General features: G+C 42.1%; 1 protein-coding gene across 1 annotated transcript in view; it reads left to right on the forward strand.

Moving 5' to 3' along the window:
- Positions 1–23861, forward strand: part of LOC115135169 (V-type proton ATPase subunit B, brain isoform) — a 46303-nt gene extending 22442 nt beyond the window's left edge. Inside the window, exons 7-14 of the mRNA XM_029669552.2 lie at positions 1312–1413; positions 9171–9268; positions 9505–9628; positions 19926–20076; positions 20564–20646; positions 20820–20924; positions 21092–21221; positions 22870–23861. Of these exons, the coding sequence (XP_029525412.1) occupies positions 1312–1413; positions 9171–9268; positions 9505–9628; positions 19926–20076; positions 20564–20646; positions 20820–20924; positions 21092–21221; positions 22870–23012 (936 nt within the window). The 3' untranslated portion in view covers positions 23013–23861. The remainder of the gene's footprint in view (positions 1–1311; positions 1414–9170; positions 9269–9504; positions 9629–19925; positions 20077–20563; positions 20647–20819; positions 20925–21091; positions 21222–22869) is intronic.
- Positions 23862–25162: the final 1301 nt, after the last annotated feature.

Raw genomic sequence — 25162 nt, forward strand, 5'->3', positions numbered from 1 at the left:
TCTGTTGCTCATTGCCAGCTTGACTTTTTTTTCCATCTAACTCAATCTTGTGACTTATTGCATGACATAGGGGTAAGGTGCTGGGCAGTATCAAGGAAGTCCAAATCTTTCTCCATTCCAACATGTTCTTATAACAAGCCTCGTTTGGTGTTAGTTTGATCATTCTCTACTAACCTCTCCACTAAATCTCAGGGACAAGATGAGAAATATCAGTGTTAAAGGACTTACCCAAAAAGTTGCACTTTTGATTTGGAAATGAGATTAATAGTTTCGATAGTTCATATTGTCATATCAGACAGTGGCCATGGTTTTCCATGACTGAAGGGAGGCTATTTTCTAAGGCCTCCGAGAGAGAGCTGATGCCCCCTGGTTGAACTGGGAAACGAATTAAACCAATAAGACAATGATGGCGAGAGGGGATTAGGCGATCGTGTGAAGGGCACTGATTAATATAGGATCGGTAGCCCAGCCATGAGGCCCTTAACGCTTGAGGTGGCTGTCCTCTCACCAGCCATCAGTCTGCAAACAGCCTCATTATGACCTTCAGGCCAGACAATGGAGGCCCAACACTTGAGTTTTTTTCTGTGTTCACAGAAAGCTGTGTTGTTGGTCAGGGCGGACTGCCAAACTGAAACATGCGCGATCAGATCCTGGCGGAGGGGGAGCCTCAGTCAAATGCGTAGAATCCCACTGAAGCAACAGGATGACACCGATTTTGGGTGGTGTATGTACATTTAAAAAAATATATATTTAAAAAAATCTGTTCCCTTGATTAGCAAATGTTTTGAATGGGAATAAAATAATTATCCTCCAATCGGGAAGTGCATGATCAAAAGAGGGCAGTTGGATAGAGAGCCCACTGTAGTGTCCCACTGTACTAAAAACAGTGAACAGGGTACGCCTTGTCTGACTAATGATGCTGGTCGACTTCTCGCGTCACTGGAATGTTATAAAGCGCTTCTCGTTTCATTAAACAGATGTCATGGGGTCATTTTTGCCATGGTTCTCTATGGGCCAGGTGTCTCAGCTCAGGGTGCAATGAGAGGTCAGTCCGGATCAACAGGTGGCAACCATTACATTAAGCGTGAAATTCCTCCCCTCTCGATTCCTAATCACAGAGTTGTTCTTCAACTATGCACACCCAAACACCCCACAAACATGCATACTCATGTGCACACACACAAAACTACTGTAGCAAGCTGGACGGGGCACTCGCTGATGTCCAGTCATTTTTAATAGACTGGCTGTTTTATCAATGTGAATGTTTCAAGATGTCATCATTTTTAATCCTGTGTATGTTTTGATTCTCAGATTGCTGCCCAGATTTGTCGTCAGGCTGGCCTGGTGAAGAAATCCAAGGATGTGATGGACTACAGCGATGATAACTTTGCCATTGTCTTTGCTGCCATGGGGGTGAGTTGAGCGGCACTAGATGGACAAAATATTTCTCTCTTTATCTGATCTGTTTTTTCCTCTAGTGTTAGGCTAATCCCTCCTCTTAACCCCACCGTGACAATCCCCCCTCTCCTCTTCTCGCTCTCATTCACCAGGTGACTTAGCGTTTGAGTCCCCTGTTACTTCTGCTCCTCTGAGCAGATTCTGGCCATGCCGGTTATTATTAAAGCAGTCTTGAACACATTTAGCTAGCCAGTATCAAATTCTCTCCAGTTCAGCTGCTCTGTGCTTGACTATTTAACACTGTGTGGGGAGTCTTCTGTGACCTGTGGCAGAGATGTTAGTGACCCCCACCTCTGCTCCTCTGGCCCCCCTTATCCTCTCCCTGCTGATGGCTAATTCACACACTGAGGGCTTTGTAACATAAGCACTAACTCTCTGAAAGGGTAGTGGAAATGCAATGCGTACTGGCAGATGGGTATGAAAAGGGATTAAGACATTCTAAATCGTATGTACTCTTTGAGAAGAAGATTCCAATTTAGGAAAAGGACACAGTGTAAAGAACAGTGTATTAAGCCTCTTTAACAACAGATGTATTTATTTATTTAACCTTTATTTAACTAGGCAAGTCAGTTAAGAACACATTCTTATTTACAAGTATTAACTGCCTTGTTAACTGCCTTGTTTAGGGGCAGAACGACAGATTTTTACTTTGTCAGCTCTGGGTTTTGATCCAGCAACCTTTCAGTTACTGGCCCAATGCTCTAACCACTAGGCTACCTGCTGCCCTGTCTCTCAAACTATTGCATTTTTTTCCCCCATACGAATTCCGGAAAAAACGGATTTTACATTTTGATGCACAAAACCATTCACACCAAGTCCGATGCGTTTTCCCCCATACTTTTTTGAAATATTCGCACGTCACATAGGTCAACATCGATGACAGTTTGGAAACTCGTAATATACACTGAACGAAAATATAAACGCAACATGTAAAGTGTTGGTTTCATGAGCTGAAATAAAAGATAAGACTATAAGATCCATGTGCACTAAAATCTTATTTCTTTCAGATTTTGTGCACCTATAAGTTTACGTTCCTGTTAGGGAGCATTTCTACTTTGCCAAGATATGTCACAGCTGTTAGGTGGATGGATTATCAAGAAGCTGATTAAACAGCATGATCATTACACTGGTGCACCTTGTGCTGGGGACAATAAAAGACCACTAAAATGTGCAGTTTTGTGACACAACACAATGCCACAATGTCTCAAGTTTTGAGGGAGCATGCAATTGGCATGCTGACTGCAGGAATGTCCACCAGAACTGTTGCCAGAGAATTGAACGTTCATTTCTCTACCATAAGCTGCCGCCGATTTTAGAGAATTTGTCAGTACCTACAAACTGCCTCACAACCGCAGACCATGTGTATGGCTTCGTGTCGGTGAGCTGTTTCCTGATTTCAACGGAGTGCCCTATGGTGGTGGTGGGGTTATGGTATGGGCAGACATAAGCTATGGAAAATGAACACAACTGCATTTTATCGATGGTAATTCAAATGCACATATACCGTAACGAGATCCTGAGGCCCATTGTCGTGCCATTTATCCTTTGCCATCACATTTCAGCCTGATAATGCACAGTCCCATGTTGCAAGGATTTGTACACAATTTCTGGAAGCTAGAAAATATCCCAGTTCTTCCATGGCCTGCATACTCACCCGACATGTCATCCATTGAGCATGTTTGGGATTCTTTGGATCGACAGCGTGTTCCAGTAACTTCGCACAGCCATTGAAGAGGAGTGGGACAACATTCCACAGGCCACAATCAGCAACCTGATCAACGCTATGTGAAGGAGATGTGTCGTACTGCATGAGGCAAATGGTGGTCACCAGATACTGACTGGTTTTCTGATGCACGCCCCTACTTAAAAAAATACATGTTTTATAGGTATTTCTGATAAACTGATGCGTATCTGTATTCCCAGTCAAGTGAAATCCATATAATGGGGCCGAATTTATTTGAAATGACTGATTTCCTTATGAACTGTAACTCAGTAAAATCTTAAATTGTTGCATTTCATATTTTTGTTCAGTAAAACTATCGAAGGCTAAAACACTTGGACAAAAAAAATAACAAAAATATGGAAGGCTATTCAGGTCATAGACTTCTCATTATTTCTCAAAATGTGAAAATAATGAGAAGTCTGACCTGGATAGCCTTCCATATTTTTGTTATTTTTTTGTCCAAGTGTTTTAGCCTTCGATAGTTTTGCGTTTCCCCTCTTTGAAGCAATGACCGCAGCAAAAGCGTTTGTATGGAAGGCCGTTCAGGTTGTTGTCGTCTCCGTTATTTTACGTGTCAAATAACACTAGTTATATTTTACGTGTCAAATAACACTAGTTAAAATTTCCTAAAGGCCTAGTTTATCTGGACTCTCTTTAATCAGATAGAAGGAACAACCATATGGTCGTTCCACAAAGTGCGTTTTGCATCCCTTTTTTTTACAATGTAATTAGAAATTGTTCGCATACAGTACATTAGATGGTGTAAAAGCAGGTGAGCTGATTCTATTATTTTTGGCCATTTTTTGCTGTTTTGTGGTGAAACTAGGTTGAGCTTAACGCGTCACGCTGAAATGGAGAGGCTAAAAATGTTTTAACTGTCGCTCCCTGCACCCAACACTTTTTAATAGGCACCTACTCTAGTTGTTTTATTTATTTAACCTCTTGAGATGTGAAAATGTGTTTGATGTAAAACATGCTCTTTGTGAATGAAGGTAACATTTTTGTGAAATTAAATCAAATGATCAAGTTACATTTCTCAAAAGGCAACAAATCTATTACTGAAATGAGCATAACAAAAATGTAGTTGAGTGTCATGATGATCAACCTCTGCGAGTAGTAACTACCGGTGACATTTTTGCGATTCCTCTCTATTTCAGTGTGATGGAACTGAAGCAAACGTAGCCAACCTCCTTTCATGATTTAATCATGTTATAATATTTTCTGTAGCTTAGCCAGTATACTGTAGTGCTACAATATTATTGCTCTCTCATTACAGCGTCCTCTCTAGCCACTTTGAACAACATATTGCCACTGAGAATGACCGCAGCAGTAGTTGGCAATGAGCTGGCAGCAAAGTTTGAATGGCGAGAGTGTATGACTCTGGTGTGATCGCATTGGCTGGTGGTGCTAGATTGATGGAATTGTTGCGCTGATGCATTGCAAACGTACAAAGAAAGAGAAATGTATTAAATTATGAATTTACACAACCAAACCTGTCAGTGGCCGTGCACAAGCCTGTCAGTGGCAGAACGTGTATCCCAGAGAACACTTTCTTTTGGTCAACAGTCTATTTTCGCATTTGTGAGAACTCCGCAATCAAACCTGTTCCGAGTAGGGTTGGGCCGATATGATTCACTTGAATATTTGGCATTTATGATATATCGTGATATGCAAGACTTTACTCTATTTGAACTTTAAATCTAAACTATGCAGTTGTATCAGTTAAGGCTGTATCAATATGTTGAAAATGAAGTCTAAATTAATTTACTAAGCCTTATTATTTTGCCATTAATGAGAATGAGATGAATAGCATAAATAAGCACATAAATGGCAGTCTGGAATTATTCAGTAATTAATGCCGCAAAACGATTCTATCGAATTTTGCAATATTTGGAGTAGGAGCTGGTAGAAGAGGTCTCCCCAAATATCGGTCAACCCTAGTTCCGACTAAATAATTGACGGGTTGCAGCAGGACGATATTTCGTGTGAAAGGCATCAAACAAGATGTGCTCATATTTCAGGATTCTTGAAGGTTGGGACAATCCTTGTTGAAATGTATTTTGAAATGTATTTTGTTTAATAATTTGATCTTAAAATTACTTTTAGGGGAACTTTATAAGGGGAAATAGGTTTTTGTTTACTAAATATTAGTTTGTATTATTCAGTTCAATGTCGGCTCTGTGCCAGGAATTGTCCTTGTCCGGAGCAAAGGATCACCATTTCAAACTCCCAAAAAGTTAGAAAAATTCTGTATTAACTGACAAAGGATCCCATGACTTTAAGGAATATTTATCTCTGGAGTTTCGGTCAACTCTTGTCAGTTTTGTCAAATCCTCTGAGTAAAAAATGAGCAGGGTTAGCTATACTATGGGAACACCTTCATCTCCTGATTACGTGGAGCGCAACAAGACCACTTATGGTCTGAATAGTTCTCTACTTTTATACTTTAAAAAACAAACATTTTGATATCACCATGGTCACAACCAAAACCTGTCAACTCTATCTCCCATATAGAAAAAATATAGAGTATTAATTTTGGTTAAAATATGTTCATTTTAATTTCGATTTAGTCAAAGCAACTGAGGAAAACCAAAATTGCTACGTAGTATGTTGTAGCACTTGAATAAAGAAGACAAATATGCAGTTTGTCCATGAAATGAAATTCCAACAGTTACTGTAGTTTAATTTTGGTAAAAAAAAAAAGTGTTTATTCCTGAGTCATATAATGTCGGACAGCACAATCAGGAATAACACAATGAATTCTTAAATTACACAATTACTCATCAACAACACTAAAATAAAGTGAAATATGTGTCAAATCAATATGTAAACATGGCTCAGACATTGTACAAGCCACTGATTCCCAAATTGGAGTCCCCGACCCCATTTGGGCTGGTCTGATTTAAACCTGGAGTCATGAGAGAAACTCTGGCGAGAAATTGTGCTTGATTCATAGAACCGGGGTGACGTCAGTAATAAACAAAGCGTTTTCTTCCTACAAATGTGGCTATCTTTTGAACTGTTTTTAAGCTACAAAATATCTCTGAAAGATTATTGTCAGGAACACTGTGTCTCTACAATGCCCACAAGCTGCACAGGACTCATTAGAACAGAGTGGACAAGATCAGGCACATAATCAGACTGGGGGTGAAAGCACACTGTCAATTGTTATTTTCTACACAGAAGATCATACCAAAATATTACCTTTGATGCATTTGTCACCTCAACTTCTTTGAGATTGAAATACTGTCGAAGATACTGTCAAAATGGGGTTACGGGACAAAAGTTAGGGAATCTCTGGTATAGGCCTATGCGATCATGTTTTCTTACAAAGAGAAATGTATGCAAGCTTGTGTGACTCTCATAAAGAGGGCATGTCTGTAGCACGGTACTTCACTGTTAAGTAGCCCTGGAGGTCCATCCATCTGTAGTATTTTTGCCTTTTATTAGGATCCCCAATTAGCTGCTGCCAACACAGCGGCTACTCTTCCTTGGGTCGTAACAGAAAACAAAACATATAATAAATAGATTACATAAAATACAGAACACAACAATACAATACATCAGGGGTAGGCAACCCTGGTCCTGGAGGGCCGCAGGCACTTCATGTTTTTGATTTAACCGACCTGGAAGACCAGATGTTGAATGGAGCCAATCACTGAACTGATCAATTAGCTCAGTTGGTCAGGTGTGGTGCCTTGTTGGATCAAAATCCTACATTACCTGCAGCACACCAGGAAGGGGTAGCCTACCCCTGCAATACATAATAAATACAACATATATATAAAAATGTCTCATCACAGTCCCCGTCGTGCTGTACGTTTTTGCTTAATTTATCTTTTTTTATTTTTATTTATTTTTTTTATTTTTTGCTTACTTGAGTTACCTGGGGTGGCAGAGTACCATGTGGTCATGGCTCTATTTTAATACTGTGTATTTCCCAGCCTCTGTTCTGTACCTGGGGACTGTGAGAGAGCTCTGGTTGCATGTTTTGTGTGATACCGATGAGTGTCCGAACTTGAACAGACAGTTCAGTACCTTCAACACCTCGCACAAAGGCCAATAGTGATGTAGTCAGCCTCTCCTCAACTTTGAGCCCGAAGAAATTGACATTCTCCCTCCTTGTGCAGTACGTGCTGCTCTGTTCTGGACCAACTCCAATTTTCCTAGGTCTTTTTTTCCCCGCACGTGATCACCCACCTGGTCCAGGTGGGTCAAAACTAGGGCCTGTAGGACTTGCCTGGTTGATTGAGATGTCAAGAAAGCAGAGCAGCGCCTTATCACGGACAGACCTCTTCCCTTTTTAGCAACCATGGAGTCTATATGTTTTGACAATGACAGCTTACTATCTAGGATTACACCCAGCAGCTTAGTTGTCTGAACTTGCTCAATCGCCACATTATTCAATAATAGATCAAGATGAGGTTTAGCGTTGAGCAAGTGATTTGTCCCAAAATGATGCTTTGATATATTTAGCACCAGCCTATTGCTAGTCACCCATTCTAAAACTGACTGGAGCGCTATGTTAAAGGTGAAAGTTATTTTACTGTCGAAGCCGACATCTATACTGTTGAGTCGTCAGCTTACATCGACACAGACTTTTATTGAAGGTCATTAGTAAAAACAGAAAACGGTAATTGGCTCAAGATCTCCGGTACACCACACTCAACCGAATTGGCATTGGAGACTTCCATTATAGAAAACCCTCTGTGTTCTGTTAGAGAAGTTGCACTCAATCCATAAGGCAGAGGATGTAAATCCATAACACCTAAATTTTTTCATCAATGATGTCAAAAGCTGCACTGAAGTCTAACAAAACAGCTCCCACAATCGTATTATCAATTTCTTTCAGCCAACCATCGGTCATTTGTGTCGGTGCCGAGCATGTTGAGTTCCCTACCCTGTAAGCATGCTGAAAGCCCATTGCCAATTTTGTTTTCTGTAAAATAACATTGTATTTGGTCAACCATCATTTTTTTCCCTTAAGGTTTGCTAAGCACTGGTAAGACTGAGCGGTCGGCAGTTTGAACCATTAAAGGGTGCTCTGCTGTTCTTTGGCAGTGGAATGGCAAAGCACAACACGGGATGCATTGGCCAATTAATTGACAACTTCAGCTTTAGCTTGCTTAAATAGAGCGGGTACTACTTGTTTACTGAAATGGATGCGAGAGGGTGAGGTTCGTAACGTGGCTCGAGCACTTTCACGAGGTAATTCTTCTCAACCACCGAGAATGGGCGCATATCTGCAGCTATAAACAAACCGGTCAGAATCGGCTGCGACCGGCTGCTTGAATGTTGCTTTTCCCGTCTTGCCCCCATGGTAGGAATACTGGGGTGATGTCATCTACTCTGAAGCCAAATTAAAAATTTATTTTGGTTACAAAGCGCGAGTAGGCTCTAGTTGTTTTAATGGAATAGCCTGACATCTTTTTAATCAGATTTACTCAAGTGGTGTCTGGAGTTGCCAGAAATCCAGTTAGGTGCATTTTATGAAATAAGGTTTTAATTAGGCTGGTGTTCCTTTACATTTACATAGCTCATACTTTGGTCTATAAAAAACTATATCCTCAAAGTTATTATTTTGATTTTTTTTTATCCCATCTTTCATGAATCCCAGATCTATTTTTATTCGGGAAGGGGGAAAAATCAGACTTGGTGAGAAAGTGCCTTAACACTTAACCATGTTTTCACATACGATCAGAACATGAAAGATTACCCTGAGTAGAAAGCAACTGATCCAGTAAGCTGCAACATTATTTGCAGTACATTGCTCTTTGTATACTGTTTAGGAAGAATTTGCCTTCATTTCTTGTGATAATTGCAGACTGACACTCATTTTTCTGATATAGGCGTGTGTTTTTTTTTTCTTGTCCGTGGGCGACTCTTATACAGTATATTCCTGCTTTGTTGAAGAATGTTCAAGGCCTTCTACTATCAACTTGGTATGTAATCACGAACCTACCTTTTTCCCCCTAACCTATCTTTTCAGGTGAACATGGAAACTGCTCGCTTCTTCAAGTCGGACTTTGAGGAGAATGGATCCATGGACAATGTTTGCCTGTTCTTGAACCTAGCCAACGACCCCACGTGAGTTTATGTGCATAAGCTCTGTGCACTAGCTCCCTCCTATAAGTAATGCTTTCATGGTACATCTAAGGAATCAGGAATTCAAGGCAGTAAGGTGTCTAAAATATTGCTGTATAAAGGCAAGCCTGTCATTTTCACCTTTTCAACAGAGTATTATTAGTCTTTTGTCTTTCCCTACCTTTTTTATGTTAATGGTGGAAACCTTTTAATTCCTTCCTTTGTCTTTCCTTTCTCAGTATTGAGCGCATCATCACCCCTCGCCTGGCTCTGACCTCAGCTGAGTACCTGGCCTACCAGTGTGAGAAGCATGTCCTGGTCATCCTGACTGACATGAGCTCCTATGCCGAAGCTCTGAGAGAGGTGGGCAACCAAACTAACTCAAGGAAGTCTGCTGTTTACTCTTGAAAAAAAAAAACGTATTACTTTTTAGTGTCAGACTTGCACCTTAATTCTGTATACACCTGAGAGCGATAACTTTTCTTTTGATTATGGGTCGCAAATTCAATGTGCCAGTTAGTGTAGTCAGTACGGCATACATGGATGTGGTATTGAACACCTCCACATCCCACAAAAGCTGACCTTGACACAGTAAATGAGGTGAGGAATAATCTCAGAGGTGGGACATGTGCTTTCCACACCAAGGAAATACATGGGGGGTGGAAATGACCCCTAGGTATCTGCATCAAGGTTTTCAACCTGAAAGATGTTACATGGCCTCATTTGTATGACCAAACAGTATTGTTAATAGTCCTATGCAGGTTAACAGATGGGTATATTCTGTAAAGATTATGGTCCTCCATATAGTGTCTACACTACCACCTTCCAAATCTTCAGTGCTACCTTCTATTATATTGGTCCTCAATAGTGGAAGAATAACCTTCCTTAAGCAATAACCCCTATTATAATTCTTACAGTCAACTAGAGTATTCTTCATAGAACTATTTTGATAGAATGTGTTCCATTGAACCACACACCCCAATTCCTGATTGTGCCTTCATGCGTGTGGAATTTTTCTAATAAAATGCATCACTTCTTGGTATGTCAGTCAAGGACATCTTAAATATAATTCCTAATAATTATTGATTTAACTTGTAATCTGAAAACGCATTTAAAAAAAAACGATTTAAATTGAGATGGTAGAGATGGAGATTGAATGCCTCTATTTGGCTTTGGATGATTTTGGGTTGGGAAGGCAGCGAAGCTTTAGCGGAGGGGGCATCGATGGTACAGTCAGAGAGAAACAAAGACTGTCTGTCTAACAGGCCCGGAATGCTTGATTAGTGCACCACATCTGCTTCTCCGACGGCCAGTTCCTCCATAGGACCCGCTGCTCCATAGGACCCGCTGCTCCATAGGACCCGCTCCTCCATAGGACCCGCTGCTCCATAGGACCCGCTCCTCCATAGGTACTGGTCCTCCATTGCTGAAACATAAGGCGCCCACCTTGGTGATGCCACGGCTGCTGAACAGCCTGTGAAAAGCCACAATTTTGGCAGTGGTTAATAACAGTCCCTGAGCCTCTGCGATTTCTGGACACAGCATTTAGTACTTGTTGTAATTCTTCCCAACAGATAAAACCATAAAGCCTGGGCTGCATTATTTGAATATGAACAGACAGCACTGCTAGCTAGCTATAAGTATATATATATATATAATATATAATTTCCAATTTGGCAACTCTGAGTCAAGACCAGGAGATTTGTAAGTGATCAACCCCCAGACCAGTCAAACCCCAAAAGGTAATTTATTAGGCTATGGAGATGACCTAGCCGAACACAGACCGAAGCATGTCTGTTCTACGAATATATTCCCAAATAAATGCCATGTAATTTAAATTTGTATTTTTTTTTTTAAATTACAGGGCATTTATTATTTTTTAAATATTTTTTTGAACCTTTATTTTTAACTAGGCAAGTCAGTTAAGAACAAATTCTTATTTACAATGATGGCCTAGGTACAGTGTGTTAACTGCCTTGTTCAGCAGGGGCAGAACGACAGATTTTCACCTTGTCAGCTCGGGGATTTCATCTAGCAACCTTTCGGTTATTGGCCCAACACTAACCACTAGGCTACCTGAAGGAAACGCATTTTGACAAGCAGTCAATGCACAACAATTCTTAATGCATTTGTGGGAAAACACTTTTGAAAGCAGTTTTGGATACCAGTTTTACATTGCTACCATGTTTATTTCTCTACTCTTTAAAAAAAAATTGCACTTGACATCGTTTTACAAATGCAGTTTTACGAGTTTGAAGCATGGTTTTAGGACCCCCTAAGCAAGGGGACTGGAATTGGTCAAACTCTGTTTAATACATGTACAAAATTATCCTTGATCTGTAAAATAATGATGATCATAACCTCCCCTTTCTTGGCCGCAGACAATCGATCTGAGATAGACTTAAATTTTTTGTTGTTGCTTTAACCCCTGCACATATGTTGATAACTAGCACAGAATCCCCCAGCAATAGTAACACTATTTCAAAAGGAAGTCGTTTGGACTACCAAACCTTGGCTCCTAAACATCTCAGGAGGTGTTGGCCAATTGATGATCTCTTTAATGTCCCCTTGTGTTCTCGGTGAAAGGCAGGATAATGTGGCCTTCTGGAAATGCCTCAACTTAATTCTTAGAAGCTTAGTGTGAAGCTTTCTGTGGTGAGACAGACCTTCTCATCTCTTTTATGCCTGTAATATTCCTTATGTAGCAGAACATATTTTGATGTTTCAATATTCCAGCCTCACGAGAGTTTGAAATGTTTTATGTTCATCTGAAAACATAGCTCCCTTCCCTTGTTGTCTGCCTGTAACCTTGGGCACACGTGCTGTTTCAGTAAAGCCTCAGCTAAGACTCTGGCTTGTAGGGTATTTAACCACTTACAAAGACTGACAAGGGGCATTAACATTTAACTTATTTTCCCATTCACCCGCTCGAAGGTCGAGTTTTGAATTTAATCCACAGTTCACAAGTGTTGGCTATCTCCATCCTCTGAATGCAAGTGCCTTTCTGCTCTGAATTCAACTAACTGAACAATTTGAACAGTGCTTTGGCCTGGGTTCCAAGTCATTTATTTTATACTATGTCTGCTGAGAAAATGTCAGTGCTTGACCTCCTTTTGGTGATTTGAATAACACTTCACAACAGGTGATTTAAATGAGAATATAGTACAGTGTTACTAGTCAAATCCAATTCCTATGATTTTGTCCTCCTTTAGAGGGAGTGTGTGTGTGTAAATTCAGCAAAAAAAGAAACCTCTGCTTTTTTTTATTTTCAGTTAACCTATTATGTGTAAATATTTGTACGAACATAACACGATTCAACAACTGCGACACAAACTGAACAAGTTCCACAGACATGTGACTAACAGAAATGGAATAATGTGTCCCTGAATAAAGGAGGGATCAAAATCAAAAGTAAGTCGGTATCTGGTGTGGCCACCAGCTGCATTAAGTACTGCAGTGCATCTCCTCCTCATGGACTGCACCAGATTTGCCAGTTCTTGCTGTGAGATGTTACCCTACTCTTCCACCAAGGCACCTGCAAGTTCCCAGACATTTCTGGGGGGAGTGGCCCTAGCCCTCACCCTCCGATCCAACATGTCCCAGACGTGCTCAATGGGATTGAGATCCGGGCTCTTCGCTGGCCATAGCAGAACACTGACATTACTGTCTTGCAAGAAATCATGCACAGAACGAGCAGTATGGCTGGTGGCATTGTCATGCTGGAGGGTAATGTCAGGATGAGCCTGCAGGAAGGAAGGGTACGACATGAGGGAGGAGGATGTGTTCCCTGTAACACACAGCATTGAGATTGCCTGCAATGACAACAAGCTCAGTCCGATGATGCTGTGACACACCGCCCCAGACCATGATGGCCCCTCCACCTCCAAATCGATCCCGCTCCAGAGTACAGGCCTCGGTGTAACGCTCATTCCTTCGACGATAAACGTGAATCTGACCATTTATTATTTTTTATTTCACCTTTATTTAACCAGGTAGGCCAGTTGAGAACAAGTTCTCATTTACAACTGCGACCTGACCAAGATAAAGCAAAGCAGTGCGACAAAAACAACATGGAGTTACACATGGGATAAACAAATGTACAGTCAATAACACAATAGAAAATCTGTATATAGTGTGTGCAAATGAAGTAAAGAGGTAAGGCAATAAATAGGCCATAGTGGCGACGTAATTACAATTTAGCAATTAACGCTGGAGTGATCGATGTACAGATTATGTGCAAGTAGAAATACTGGTGTGCAAAAGAGCAGAAAAAAAACATGTGGATAAAGTTGGTAGTTGGTTGGATGGGCTATTTACAGATGGGCTGTGTACAGCTACAGCGATCGGTAAGCTGCTCTGACAGCAGATGCTTGAAGTTAGTGAGGTGATTTTTGTGATTTTTGCAATTCGTTCCAGTCATTGGCAGCAGAGAACTGGAAGGAAAGGCGGCCAAACGAGGAATAGGCTTTGGGGGTGACCAGTGAAATATACTTGCTGGAGCGCGTGCTATGGGTGGGTGCTGCTATGGTGACCAGTGAGCTGAGATAAGGCGGGCTTTACCTAGCAGAGACTTGTAGATGACCTGGAGCCAGTGGGTTTGGCGACGAGTATGAAGCGAGGGCCAGCCAACGAGAGCATACAGGTTGCAGTGGTGGGTAGTATATGGGGTTTTAGTGACAAAACAGATGGCACTGTGATAGACTGCATCCATTTTGTTGAGTAGAGCGTTGGAGGCTATTTTGTAAATGACATCGCCAAAGTCAAGGATCGGCAGGATAGTCAGTATTACGAGGGTATGTTTGGCAGCATGAGTGAAGGATGCTTTGTTGCGATATAGGAAGCCAATTCTAGATTTAATTTTGGATTGGAGATGCTTTATGCTTTTGATGACCAGGTGGCGAATCGCATCTCTGCATGTCTGGCAGACATATCAGTGTGGATGACGGATCACCACCTCAAGCTGAACCTCGGCAAGACGGAGCTGCTCTTCCTCCCGGGGAAGGACTGCCCGTTCCATGATCTCGCCATCACGGTTGACAACTCCATCGTGTCCTCCTCCCAGAGCGCTAAGAACCTTGGCGTGATCCTGGACAACACCCTGTCGTTCTCAACTAACATCAAGGCGGTGGCCCGTTCCTGTAGGTTCATGCTCTACAACATCCGTAGAGTACGACTCTGCCTCACACAGGAAGCGGCGCAGGTCCTAATCCAGGCACTTGTCATCTCCCGTCTGGATTACTGCAACTCGCTGTTGGCTGGGCTCCCTGCCTGTGCCATTAAACCCCTACAACTCATCCAGAACGCCGCAGCCCGTCTGGTGTTCAACCTTCCCAAGTTATCTCACGTCACCCCGCTCCTCCGCTCCCTCCACTGGCTTCCAGTTGAAGCTCGCATCCGCTACAAGACCATGGTGCTTGCCTACGGAGCTGTGAGGGGAACGGCACCTCAGTACCTCCAGGCTCTGATCATGCCCTACACCCAAACAAGGGCACTGCGTTCATCCACCTCTGGCTTGCTCGCCTCCCTACCACTGAGGAAGTACAGTTCCCGCTCAGCCCAGTCAAAACTGTTCGCTGCTCTGGCCCCGCAATGGTGGAACAAACTCCCTCACGACGCCAGGACAGCGGAGTCAATCACCACCTTCCGGAGACACCTGAAACCCCACCTCTTTAAGGAATACCTAGGATAGGATAAAGTAATCCTTCTCACCCCCCCCCCCCCTTAAAAGATTTAGATGCACTATTGTAAAGTGGCTGTTCCACTGGATGTCATAAGGTGAACGCACCAATTTGTAAGTCGCTCTGGATAAGAGCGTCTGCTAAATGACTTAAATGTAATGTAATGTAATGCTTTATGAGTTTGGAAGGAGAGTTTACAGTCTAGCCAGACACCTAGGTATTTGTAGTTGTCCACATATTCTAAGTCAGAACCGTCCAGAGTAGTGATGCTAGGCGGGTGGGCGGCAATCGGTTAAAGAGCATGCATTTAGTTTTACTAGCGTTTTTTAAGAGCAGTTGGAGGCCACGGAAGTAGTGTTATATGGCAATGAAGCTCGTTTTAGAGGTTTGTTAACCTCTTAGAACTCTCGCTCTATACTGCCCCTGTTGGAGAAAGTGCGTACCCATAGTAAACTGAAAATATTTTTTCCCAAAATTGCTAATATATGCATCTAAAAATTATTATTGAATAGAAAACACTCAAGTTTCTAAAACCGTTTAAATTATGTCTGTATGTAAAGCAGAACTCTCAGGAGAGCCATTCTCCCAAACACTCTGTCAACAATAGAAAAGTTGGGTCTACTTTGACGTCATCGCCAACACCCTCCCAGGCAGCTACGGATCCAGGAACAGGCTCTATCAGTTCAGCGCGATTTCTGCTTTCAAATGGCGCGTTCACTGTGAGAATCGCACGAGCCCTGCACCTTTGGCGTGCGAAATTGCGCGTGTCCCTCTCAAAACCGGGCACTCTATTGCGTGCGGCCGATTTGGAGTACGTCTTTTTCCAACATGCAGCATTTGAAGCCGGTATGTCTGTTAGCGCTGTCCTTTGTTCTACATGCTAACAACAGCATAAAGCTCGATTTTGCACATCGTTTGACCAGTTTAATCGACATATAATATGTAAATTGGAAGTTTTGGTGCGCAAGAGTGCTGGACCAGAAGTCATTTTTGATGCATTTCAGCTGAAGCAGTTAGCATATGCTAATACAGGGACACGCAACGTGAAACCAAACGATTTATTGGGTAAGTATGACTCCCTCTACGTCTTCTGATGGAAGAACATCAAAGGTAAGGGAATATTTATGTGGTTATTTTGGGTTTCTGTGGACTCCAAACGTACTGCTAATATCTGAGCGCCGACTCCTAGTATAGCCAAGTGAACGATGTCTGTAACGTTAAAAATAAATGTAATACAGCGGTTGCATTAAGAAGTGTATCTTTGTAAATATATGTAGAACATGTATATTTAGTCATGTTTATTGCTTGTTATCTGTCGGAGCTATCATCATTTCTCCTGACATTTGAGTAGCATGTTTTTTTTTTAAATGTCGTCAACCGAGATTTATGGATATTATATAGCATATTATTGAAAAAAAATTAAATGTACTGTGTAACATGTAATATTACTGTAATCTGATGAAGATTTTCAAAAGGTTAGTGAATTATTTATTTTTTAATCCTACTTTTAAATTTGATTTTTTCTGGGACAAAATGGCCGCCGCTTGCCTTTTGTTTCGGTGGTGATCTAATATAAATATGTGCTATGTTTTCGCCGTAAAACATTTTAGAAATCTGACTTGCTGGGTAGATAAACAACTTGTTTATCTTTCATTTGAGCTATTTTACTTGTTAATGTGTGGAGGTTAAATATTTTTTGGAATATTTTTTCGCATTGTGCGTTATGCTAATGAGCTTGAGCCGTAGTCACGATACCGGATCCGGGATGGGTCGGACTATGAGGTTAACAGTGTCCAAAGAAAGGCCAGAAGTATACAGAATGGTGTCACCCCTGGTGAGACAAAACCGCGACTCGTCAGTGCAGAGCACTTTTTGCCAGTCCTGTCTGGTCTAGCGACGGTGGGTTTGCGCCCATAGGTGACGTTGTTGCCGGTGATGTCTAGTGAGGACCTGTCTTACAACAGGCCTACAAGCCCTCAGTCCAGTTTCTCTCAGCCTATTGCAGACAGTCTGAGCACTGATGGAGGGATTGTGTGTTCCTGGTGTAACTCGGGCAGTTGTTGCCATCCTGCAGGTGTGATGTTCAGATGTACCAATCCTGTGCTGGTGTTACACGTGGTCTGCCACTGCGAGGACGATCAGCTGTCCGTCCTGTCTCCCTGTAGCGCTGTCTTAGGCGTTTCACAGTACGGATACTGCAATTTATTGCCCTGGTCACATCTGCAGTCCTCATGCCTCCTTGCAGCATGCCTAAGGCACATTCACGCAGATGAGCAGTGACCCTGGGCATCTTTCTTTTGGTGTTTTTCAGAGTCAGTAAAAAGGCCTCTTTAGTGTCCTAAGTTTTCTTAACTGTGACCTTAATTGCCTACCGTCTGTAAGCTGTTAGTGTCTTAACGACTGTTCCACAGGTGCATGTTCATTAATTGTTTATGGTTCATTGAACAAGAATGGGAAACAGTGTTTAAACCCTTTAAATTAAATTAAATCCAATTTTATTTGTCACATATACACATGATTAGCAGATGTTAATGTAGCGAAATGCTTGTGTTTCTAGTTCCGACCATGCAGTAATATCTAACAAGTAATCTAACCTAACAATTTCACAACTACCTTATATACACACAAGTGTAAAGGAATTAATAACAATATATGTACATAAAAATATATGAATGAGTGATGGCCGAACGGCATAGGCAAGATGCAGTAGATGGTATAGAGTACAGTATATACATATGAGATGAGTAATGTAGCGTATGTAAACATTCTATAATGTGGCATTGTTTAAAGTGGCTAGTGATACATTTATTACATCAATTTTTCCATTATTAAAGTGGCTAGAGTTGAGTCAGTATGTTGGTAGCAGCCACTCAATGTTAGTGATGGCTGTTTAACATTTTAATGGCCTTGAGATAGAAGCTGTTTTTCAGTCTCTGTGTCAGCTTTGATGCACCTGTACTGACCTTGCCTTCTGGGTGATAGCGGGGTGAACAGGCAGTGTCCCCGGTGATGCGTTGTGCAGACCTCACTGCCCTCTAATAGGCTCTGGAGAGCCTTACGGTTGTGGGCGGAGCAGTTGTCGTACCAGGCGGTGATACAGCCCGACAGGATGCTCTTGATTGTGCATCTGTAAAAGTTTGGGTGTTTTTGGTGACGAGCTGAATTTCTTCAGCCTCCTGAGGTTGAAGAGGCGCTGCTGCGCCTTCACCACACTGTCTGTGTGGGTGGACCATTTCAGTTTGTCCATGATGTGTACGCCAAGGAACTTAACTTTCCACCCTCTCCACTACTGTCCCGTCGATGTGGATAGGGGGCTGCTCCCTCTGCTGTTTCCTGAAGTCCACAATCATCTCCTTTGTTTGGTTGACATTGAGTGTGAGGTTATTTTCCTGACACCACGCTCCGAGGGCCCTCACCCCCTCCCTGTAGGCCGTCTCGTTGTTGGTAATCAAGCCTACCACTGTAGTGTCATCTGCGAACTTGATAATTGAGTTGGAGCCGTGCATGGCCACACAGTCATGGGTGAACAGGGACTACAGGAGAGGTCTGAGAATGCACCCTTGTGGGCCCCAGTGTTGAGGATCAGCGGGGTGGAGATGTCGTTACCTACCCTCACCACCTGGGGGCGACCCATCAGGAAGTCGGGGACCCAGTCTCAAGCTTGATGACGAGTTTGGATGGTACTATGGTGTTAAATGCTGAGCTGTAGTCAATGGGCTGAGCTGTCCAGATGGGTTAGGACAGTGTGATTGCGATTGCGTCGTCTCTGGACCTATTGGGGCGGTAAGCAAATTGGAGTGGGTCTAGGGTGTCAGGTAGGGTGAAGGTGATCTGGTCCTTGACTAGTTTCTCAAAGCACTTCATGATGACAAAAGTGAGTGCTACGGGGTGGTAGTCATTTAGCTCAGTTACCTTAGCTTTCTTAGGAACAGGAACAATGGTGACCCTCTCGAAGCATGTGGGAACAGCAGACTGGGATAAGGATTGATTGAATATGTCTGTAAACACACCAGCCAGCTGGTCTGCGCATGCTCTGAGGACGCAACTGGGGATGCCGTCTGGGCCTGCAGCCATGCGAGGGTTAACACGTTTAAATGGTTTACTCATGTTGGCTGCAGTGAAGGAGAGCCCGCAGGTTTTGGTAGCAGGCCGTGTCAGTGGCACTGTATTGTCCTCGGGCGAGCAAAGAAGTTGTTGAGTTTGTCTGGAAGCAAGACATCATGGTCTGCGACAAGGCTGGTTCTTCTTTTGTCGTCCGTGATTGACTGTAGACCCTGCCACATACCTCTCTTGTCTGAGCCGTTGAATTGCGACTCTACTTTGTCTCTATACTGACACTTAGCTTCACACGGCTTTACAATGAAGATCTGTGAATTTATTTGGATTTTTACGAATTATATTTGAAAGACAGGGTCCTGAAAAGGGGATTTCTTTTTTTGCTGAGTTTAGAATACCAAGAGTCTGCAAAGTCATTAAGGCAAAGAGTGGCTACTGTGAAGAATCTCAATTGTAAAATATAATTTGATTTTTATAACACCTTTTTGCATACTACGTGATTCCCTATGTTATTTCATCGTTTTGATGTCTTCGCTATTATTGTATAATGTAAAAAAAATGAGTAGTAGGTGTGTCCAAACTTTTGATTGGTACTGTATGTCTCTCTCCTCCGGACTCCAAGGGGTGCATGTTTTGGTTTTTGCCTTAACACTACACAGCTGATTCAAATGATCAAAGCTTTATGATTAGTTAACTGTTTTTGAATCCGCTGTGTAGTGCTAGGGCAAAAACCAAAACGTGCACCCCTTTGGGTTCTAAAGACTGAGTTAGGGAAGCCTTGCTATAAATGAATGAGTTCATGCTCATTGATTCAATCATACGCTGTTAGAATAAATGTTCAGAAGTGGAGTAGTTTGTGTTCTGGGTCCCATCTCTTATACCCTGGTTCCACTTATGGCTCACTTGTATGTGCCATGTCTCCCCAGGTGTCAGCTGCCAGAGAGGAAGTCCCTGGCCGTCGTGGTTTTCCCGGTTACATGTACACGGATCTGGCTACCATCTACGAGCGTGCCGGCAGAGTGGAGGGCAGGAACGGCTCCATCACTCAGATACCCATCCTCACCATGCCCAACGATGGTAAGACATATGCCAGCTTATCTCCGAGGACAAACAACCTAGATAATTAAAAAAAATTTTTATTTAAATATACATTTTTATTAACTTTTTACATGAGCAATTCCATTGAATCTCCTATTTTTGTCTGGGTTTGACGAGCACAAAAAAGTGATCTTTTTTAATGCTTGCTGTTACTATAGCAACTTCTGTGATGGGCCTCCAGTCTGTTTTCGAATGGGAGTCCCCCTTTTTAACATCAGAAAACATTTGTGCCAGAATATTTTAGAGCACTACATTTGGGGATGTAGATCAAAACACTTTTTAAACTGTAAGTTGTAGTCATTTAAAGTGTATGCCTGGTTCCTGACATTTCTTTTGGGTAAAGTGATCTAGGGCTGTGCATGTGTTTGAATGTGGGCGTGTATAGGTTTGATAAAGGCGACTTAATTTAGCGTGAATTGAACCCTGGATATTATCTCTAGACTTCCATGTAAACTGTGTTTTCCAGATATCACCCATCCCATTCCTGATCTCACTGGGTACATCACTGAGGGACAGGTGTATGTGGACCGACAGCTGCACAACAGACAGGTATTCCCATTCTCGCTTATACGTCTCCGAACAACCCCTTGTGACCTCGCTATTAAGTAGTGTCTATAGCTATTGAGTACTGTCATTCTCTCTCCTGACAGTTGTCCAATGATGATTTGTTTACTATTTCTTTGTTGAATATTGACTTCTCTTATTTCATGCTTTCCCTTCAGATCTACCCACCCATCAATGTGCTGCCCTCTCTGTCTCGATTGATGAAGTCCGCCATCGGTGAAGGAATGACCCGTAAAGACCATGCTGATGTCTCCAACCAGCTGGTAGTTATTGTCACTCTGCACAGTGCCAAAATATCCTCTATAACCAAGCCTAATTTCTATTGAACCACAATACACATTAATTGTTTGTTGCATAGAACGGCTTCAAGTTTCTGACCTCCCCCACTCTTCTCTCTCTCTTTCCATCCCCATGCCTCTGTCCCTCTCAGTATGCCTGCTATGCCATTGGTAAGGACGTGCAGGCCATGAAGGCCGTGGTTGGAGAGGAGGCCCTCACCTCCGATGATCTGCTCTACCTGGAGTTCCTGCAGAAGTTTGAGAAGAACTTCATCGCTCAGGGTAAGACACTGAAAAATCGGATGAGACTCGACCTATGACAGTAACACCACATGCAGAGCGCATGGCTATTGAAACTATTTTAAAATTTGAACCTTTATTTAAGTCATTGAAAATACACTTCTCTTTTACAATAACAACCTGAAATTATGGTTGAATGAAATCAAAAGGTGAAAACAGGAGCACGGCAACCGCATTGTATGTGACATTCCCCTGAGGTCAGGTATTTGGTAACAGAATAAATGGGAGTGTTGGCAGTCTTTTCACACCGTTAAGTGGGAGGCATTAGGCTACACTCTGCCGGGTCATTGACACTCGCATGCTCTGAGATCTTGTCTGGTGATTTTATTTACTTGTCTAAATACTGTTACGTTAAATATGAGATATTATACCTTTGCCACCTTGGCTTCTCCTGTATCTTATGTTTATGCTACCTTCATTCCACTCATTCCTTGAAATCGTGACCCATTTTGTGTTGCCCTACTTCTCTGACATTATTATACCTTAATACCAGAAATCCACCCTGCATAGCGCTGTCATTCAAGTGTGATATTAAAATGGAGATTGATTTTGCCCAATAAAATACAAAAAATAGTATTATTGGATTAATAATCTTATTGAATATTGTAAAATGTTGCATAGCTTGATTTTGAAATGTATTTTACTGCGTTTTGACAGATCTTAGCTCTAACAAAGGACAAGATATGTCCTATTTGGCATTGCATCCTGTTATTGCTACTTCCTGAAGTACATTGAGTAAAAATCTAGTAAAAGTTATTTTCAATGCCTTCAGGCATGATTATTTTTCATCAGCAAAACCAATGGCAAACTTCATGTCAGATACATACTGTCAGTCTTTTTCAACACCTTGGTGTCAGATGCAACAAGTCATTCAGCGACGTGTGTCATCAAAGCATTATGCCGTACTTATTCTCACACTTGTCCTTGGAGTGATGAGATTGCTAAAGCAAGGATTTGTGAGCTTTTCCATCCAGCCTAGTGTATAGTGAGCCTGAATATCCTTGAGTCAAAGCCTAATGCGATCCATTAAAATTAGAATCTCATTAGAATTGATGAGTCTACTGAATTAAATTAAAATACTGTGAAATGCAAGTGTCATGTCAGACTTTTGCATATCTTGTCTCTGTTGAAACCGAGACAAATGGAGCCATCTTTTCGGCAAAGAACAAGAGTTCGGTCGTCTTGTCCTTCAGATGATTTACAAGCATTTCGCTACACCCACAATAACATCTGCTAAATATGTGTATGCGACCAATAAAATGTGATTTGATAAGATTAAAAAGTAGGGATTGCACTATTGTAGGCTATGCATCACAGGGATATACTGCATGTAAACCTGTTGTGACACCATATGATTGACTTAATATCTATTCCATCAATAATACCTTTCCCGACAGAGTAAGCTGTGAGGTAGGGTGGGGTGCATTTCAGACATGTTAGCACCATGACCTAACGTTGACTTGAGTCGACTACAAGTGTTATGAAAAAGATCTCAATCACTGGGGAATATTGTTGTATTTATGCTCCTATTTAAACCACTGAATGAGTCAATTGTCAACTAGTCGTCATAAGGAATATTGTCAAATGTTGCAGCATTCGAGACCTAAAATGCTGTCACCTCATCCCTCAGGCCCCTATGACAACAGGACCGTCTATGAGACCCTGGACATTGGCTGGCAGCTGCTCCGAATCTTCCCCAAAGAGATGCTGAAGAGGATTCCCCAGAGCACCCTGGCCGAGTTCTACCCGAGGGAGTCTGCCGCTCGTCACTGAGTGCCTTCAGCTGCTCCGACCCCCTTAGACAAGTGTTGACCCCCCCCCCCCCCCCCCCCCCGACCACTCAGAGAACAGAGCAATGATCTCAACTCCCTCTAGATGTATTCTACTGTATCTGTGTCCAGAAACTCGTATGGATAGTGTCTGTGATTGTAACTTCATTTTGTTCAGAGACGTGAACTTGCCCTTAAATCAAAGAATGATCCTGTTTATTTATTGGGGTATTTTACTGCTAGGTTTTGTTTATTGAATGCTGTCCCCACCTAAATTAAATTCAATCTTCCAAAAATATAAAAACATCCTATACATTCGAGCTTGACAGGAATTGTTATGTTCTCTTTTACATTTCAATGGTTTGAATTTGTCCAATATGTTTGTCACCCTGAAGATAGCACTTCATTCACTTATTTCAGATAGGGGGAAATGACTTCTTAACCATATCTGAAATTGTAGGACTTCACCAAATACCTAGGAGGTCAAAGTGTCATGACGTACTTTAATGTATTAGACCGAACATCATTGTTACTTAAATGTTTACTTTTATAGGCATGAGGTAAGGGTTTTGATATTTGACAAACTTTTGGGCCACTTGAAATGGTCTATTGTAGATATAGACCTTTGTGTGAACTGTGATTGCTTATTTCTTTTTGGCCTCTGTTGCTTGGTGTAATTACTATCGAAAGAAAATTATGTTTACATTGTTTGCTGTATGTATGTGCTGTTAAAAGAAACATAATACTAAACATTCCCCTGTTGCATTGTTAATTCTTTTTTTGCAGAAATCGGATCTGTGTGTTTATTGATTCCTGTGTTTTCCTGTCCATAAATAAATGTATTTCAGAATTATGAAGGGTGACTTGTTTGTAATCTCACCAGACAATGCACACACCTAATATTGAGGTTGGTAGTTTCTCACACACAGCCTACATTATTTGTAATATTAATTGCCCAAGACCGACCATATATATATACAGTGCATTCGGAAAGTATCCAGACCCCTGGACTTTTTCCACATTTTGTTACGTTACCGCCTTATTCTAAAATGTATTTTTTTAAATTCCCCTCAATCTACACACACTACCCCATAATGACAAAGCGAAAACTTTAGAAATGGTTGCGAATGTGTGTTTATATAAACATGTAAATAGTATTCAGACCCTTTGCTATGAGACTTGAAATTGAGGTAAGGTGAATCCTGTTTCCATTGATCATCCTTGATGTTTCTAGGATAATCAATGGAAACTGGTCCATTCAGTTGATTGGACATTATTTAGAAAGGCACACACCTGTCTATATAAGGTCCCACAGCTGACAGTGTATATCATAGCAAAAACCAAGCTATGAGGTCGAAGGAATTGTCCGTGGAGTTCAGAGACAAGATTGTGTCGAGGCACAGACTTGAGGAAGGGTACCAAAACATTTCTGCAGCATTGAAGGTCCCCAAGAATAGAGTGGCCTCCATCATTCTTAAATGGATGAAATTTGGGACCACCAAAACTCTTCCTAGAGAAGGGGAGAAGGGCCTTGGTCAGGGAGGTGACCAAGAACCCAATGGTCACTGGCAGAGCTCTGGAGTTCCTCTGTGGAGATGGGAGAATCTTCCAGAAGGACAACCATCTCTGCAGCACTCCACTAATCAGGCCTTTATGGCTGTGGCCAGATGGAAGCCACTCCTCAGTAAAAGGCACATGACAGCCTGCTTGGAGTTTGCCAAAAAGCACCTAAAGTACTCCCAGACCATGATTAACAAGATTCTCTGGTCTGATGAAACCAAGATTGAAGTCTTTGGCATGAATGCCAAGCGTCATATCTGGAGGAAATCTGGCAACATCCTTAAGGTGAAGCATGGTGGTGGCAGCGTCATGCTGTTGGGATATTTTTAAGCGGCAGGGACTGGGAGACTAGTCAGGATCGAGGGAAAGCTGAACGGAGCAAAGTACAAAGAGATCCTTGATCTCCGGAGCGCCCAGGACCTCAGACTGGGGTGAAAGTTCACCTTCCAACAGGACAAAGCAGGAGTGGCTTCGGGACCAGCCTCAATGTCCTTGAGTGGCCCAGCCAGAGCCCGGACTTGAACATCTCTCTCTCTGTGGCCCAGCAAGATCCCGGACTCTCTCTCGCTCTCTCAGAGCAAGAGCCCGGACTTG

This window comes from Oncorhynchus nerka, linkage group LG10 (assembly GCF_034236695.1).
Source record: "Oncorhynchus nerka isolate Pitt River linkage group LG10, Oner_Uvic_2.0, whole genome shotgun sequence".
Classification (NCBI taxonomy): domain Eukaryota; kingdom Metazoa; phylum Chordata; class Actinopteri; order Salmoniformes; family Salmonidae; genus Oncorhynchus; species Oncorhynchus nerka.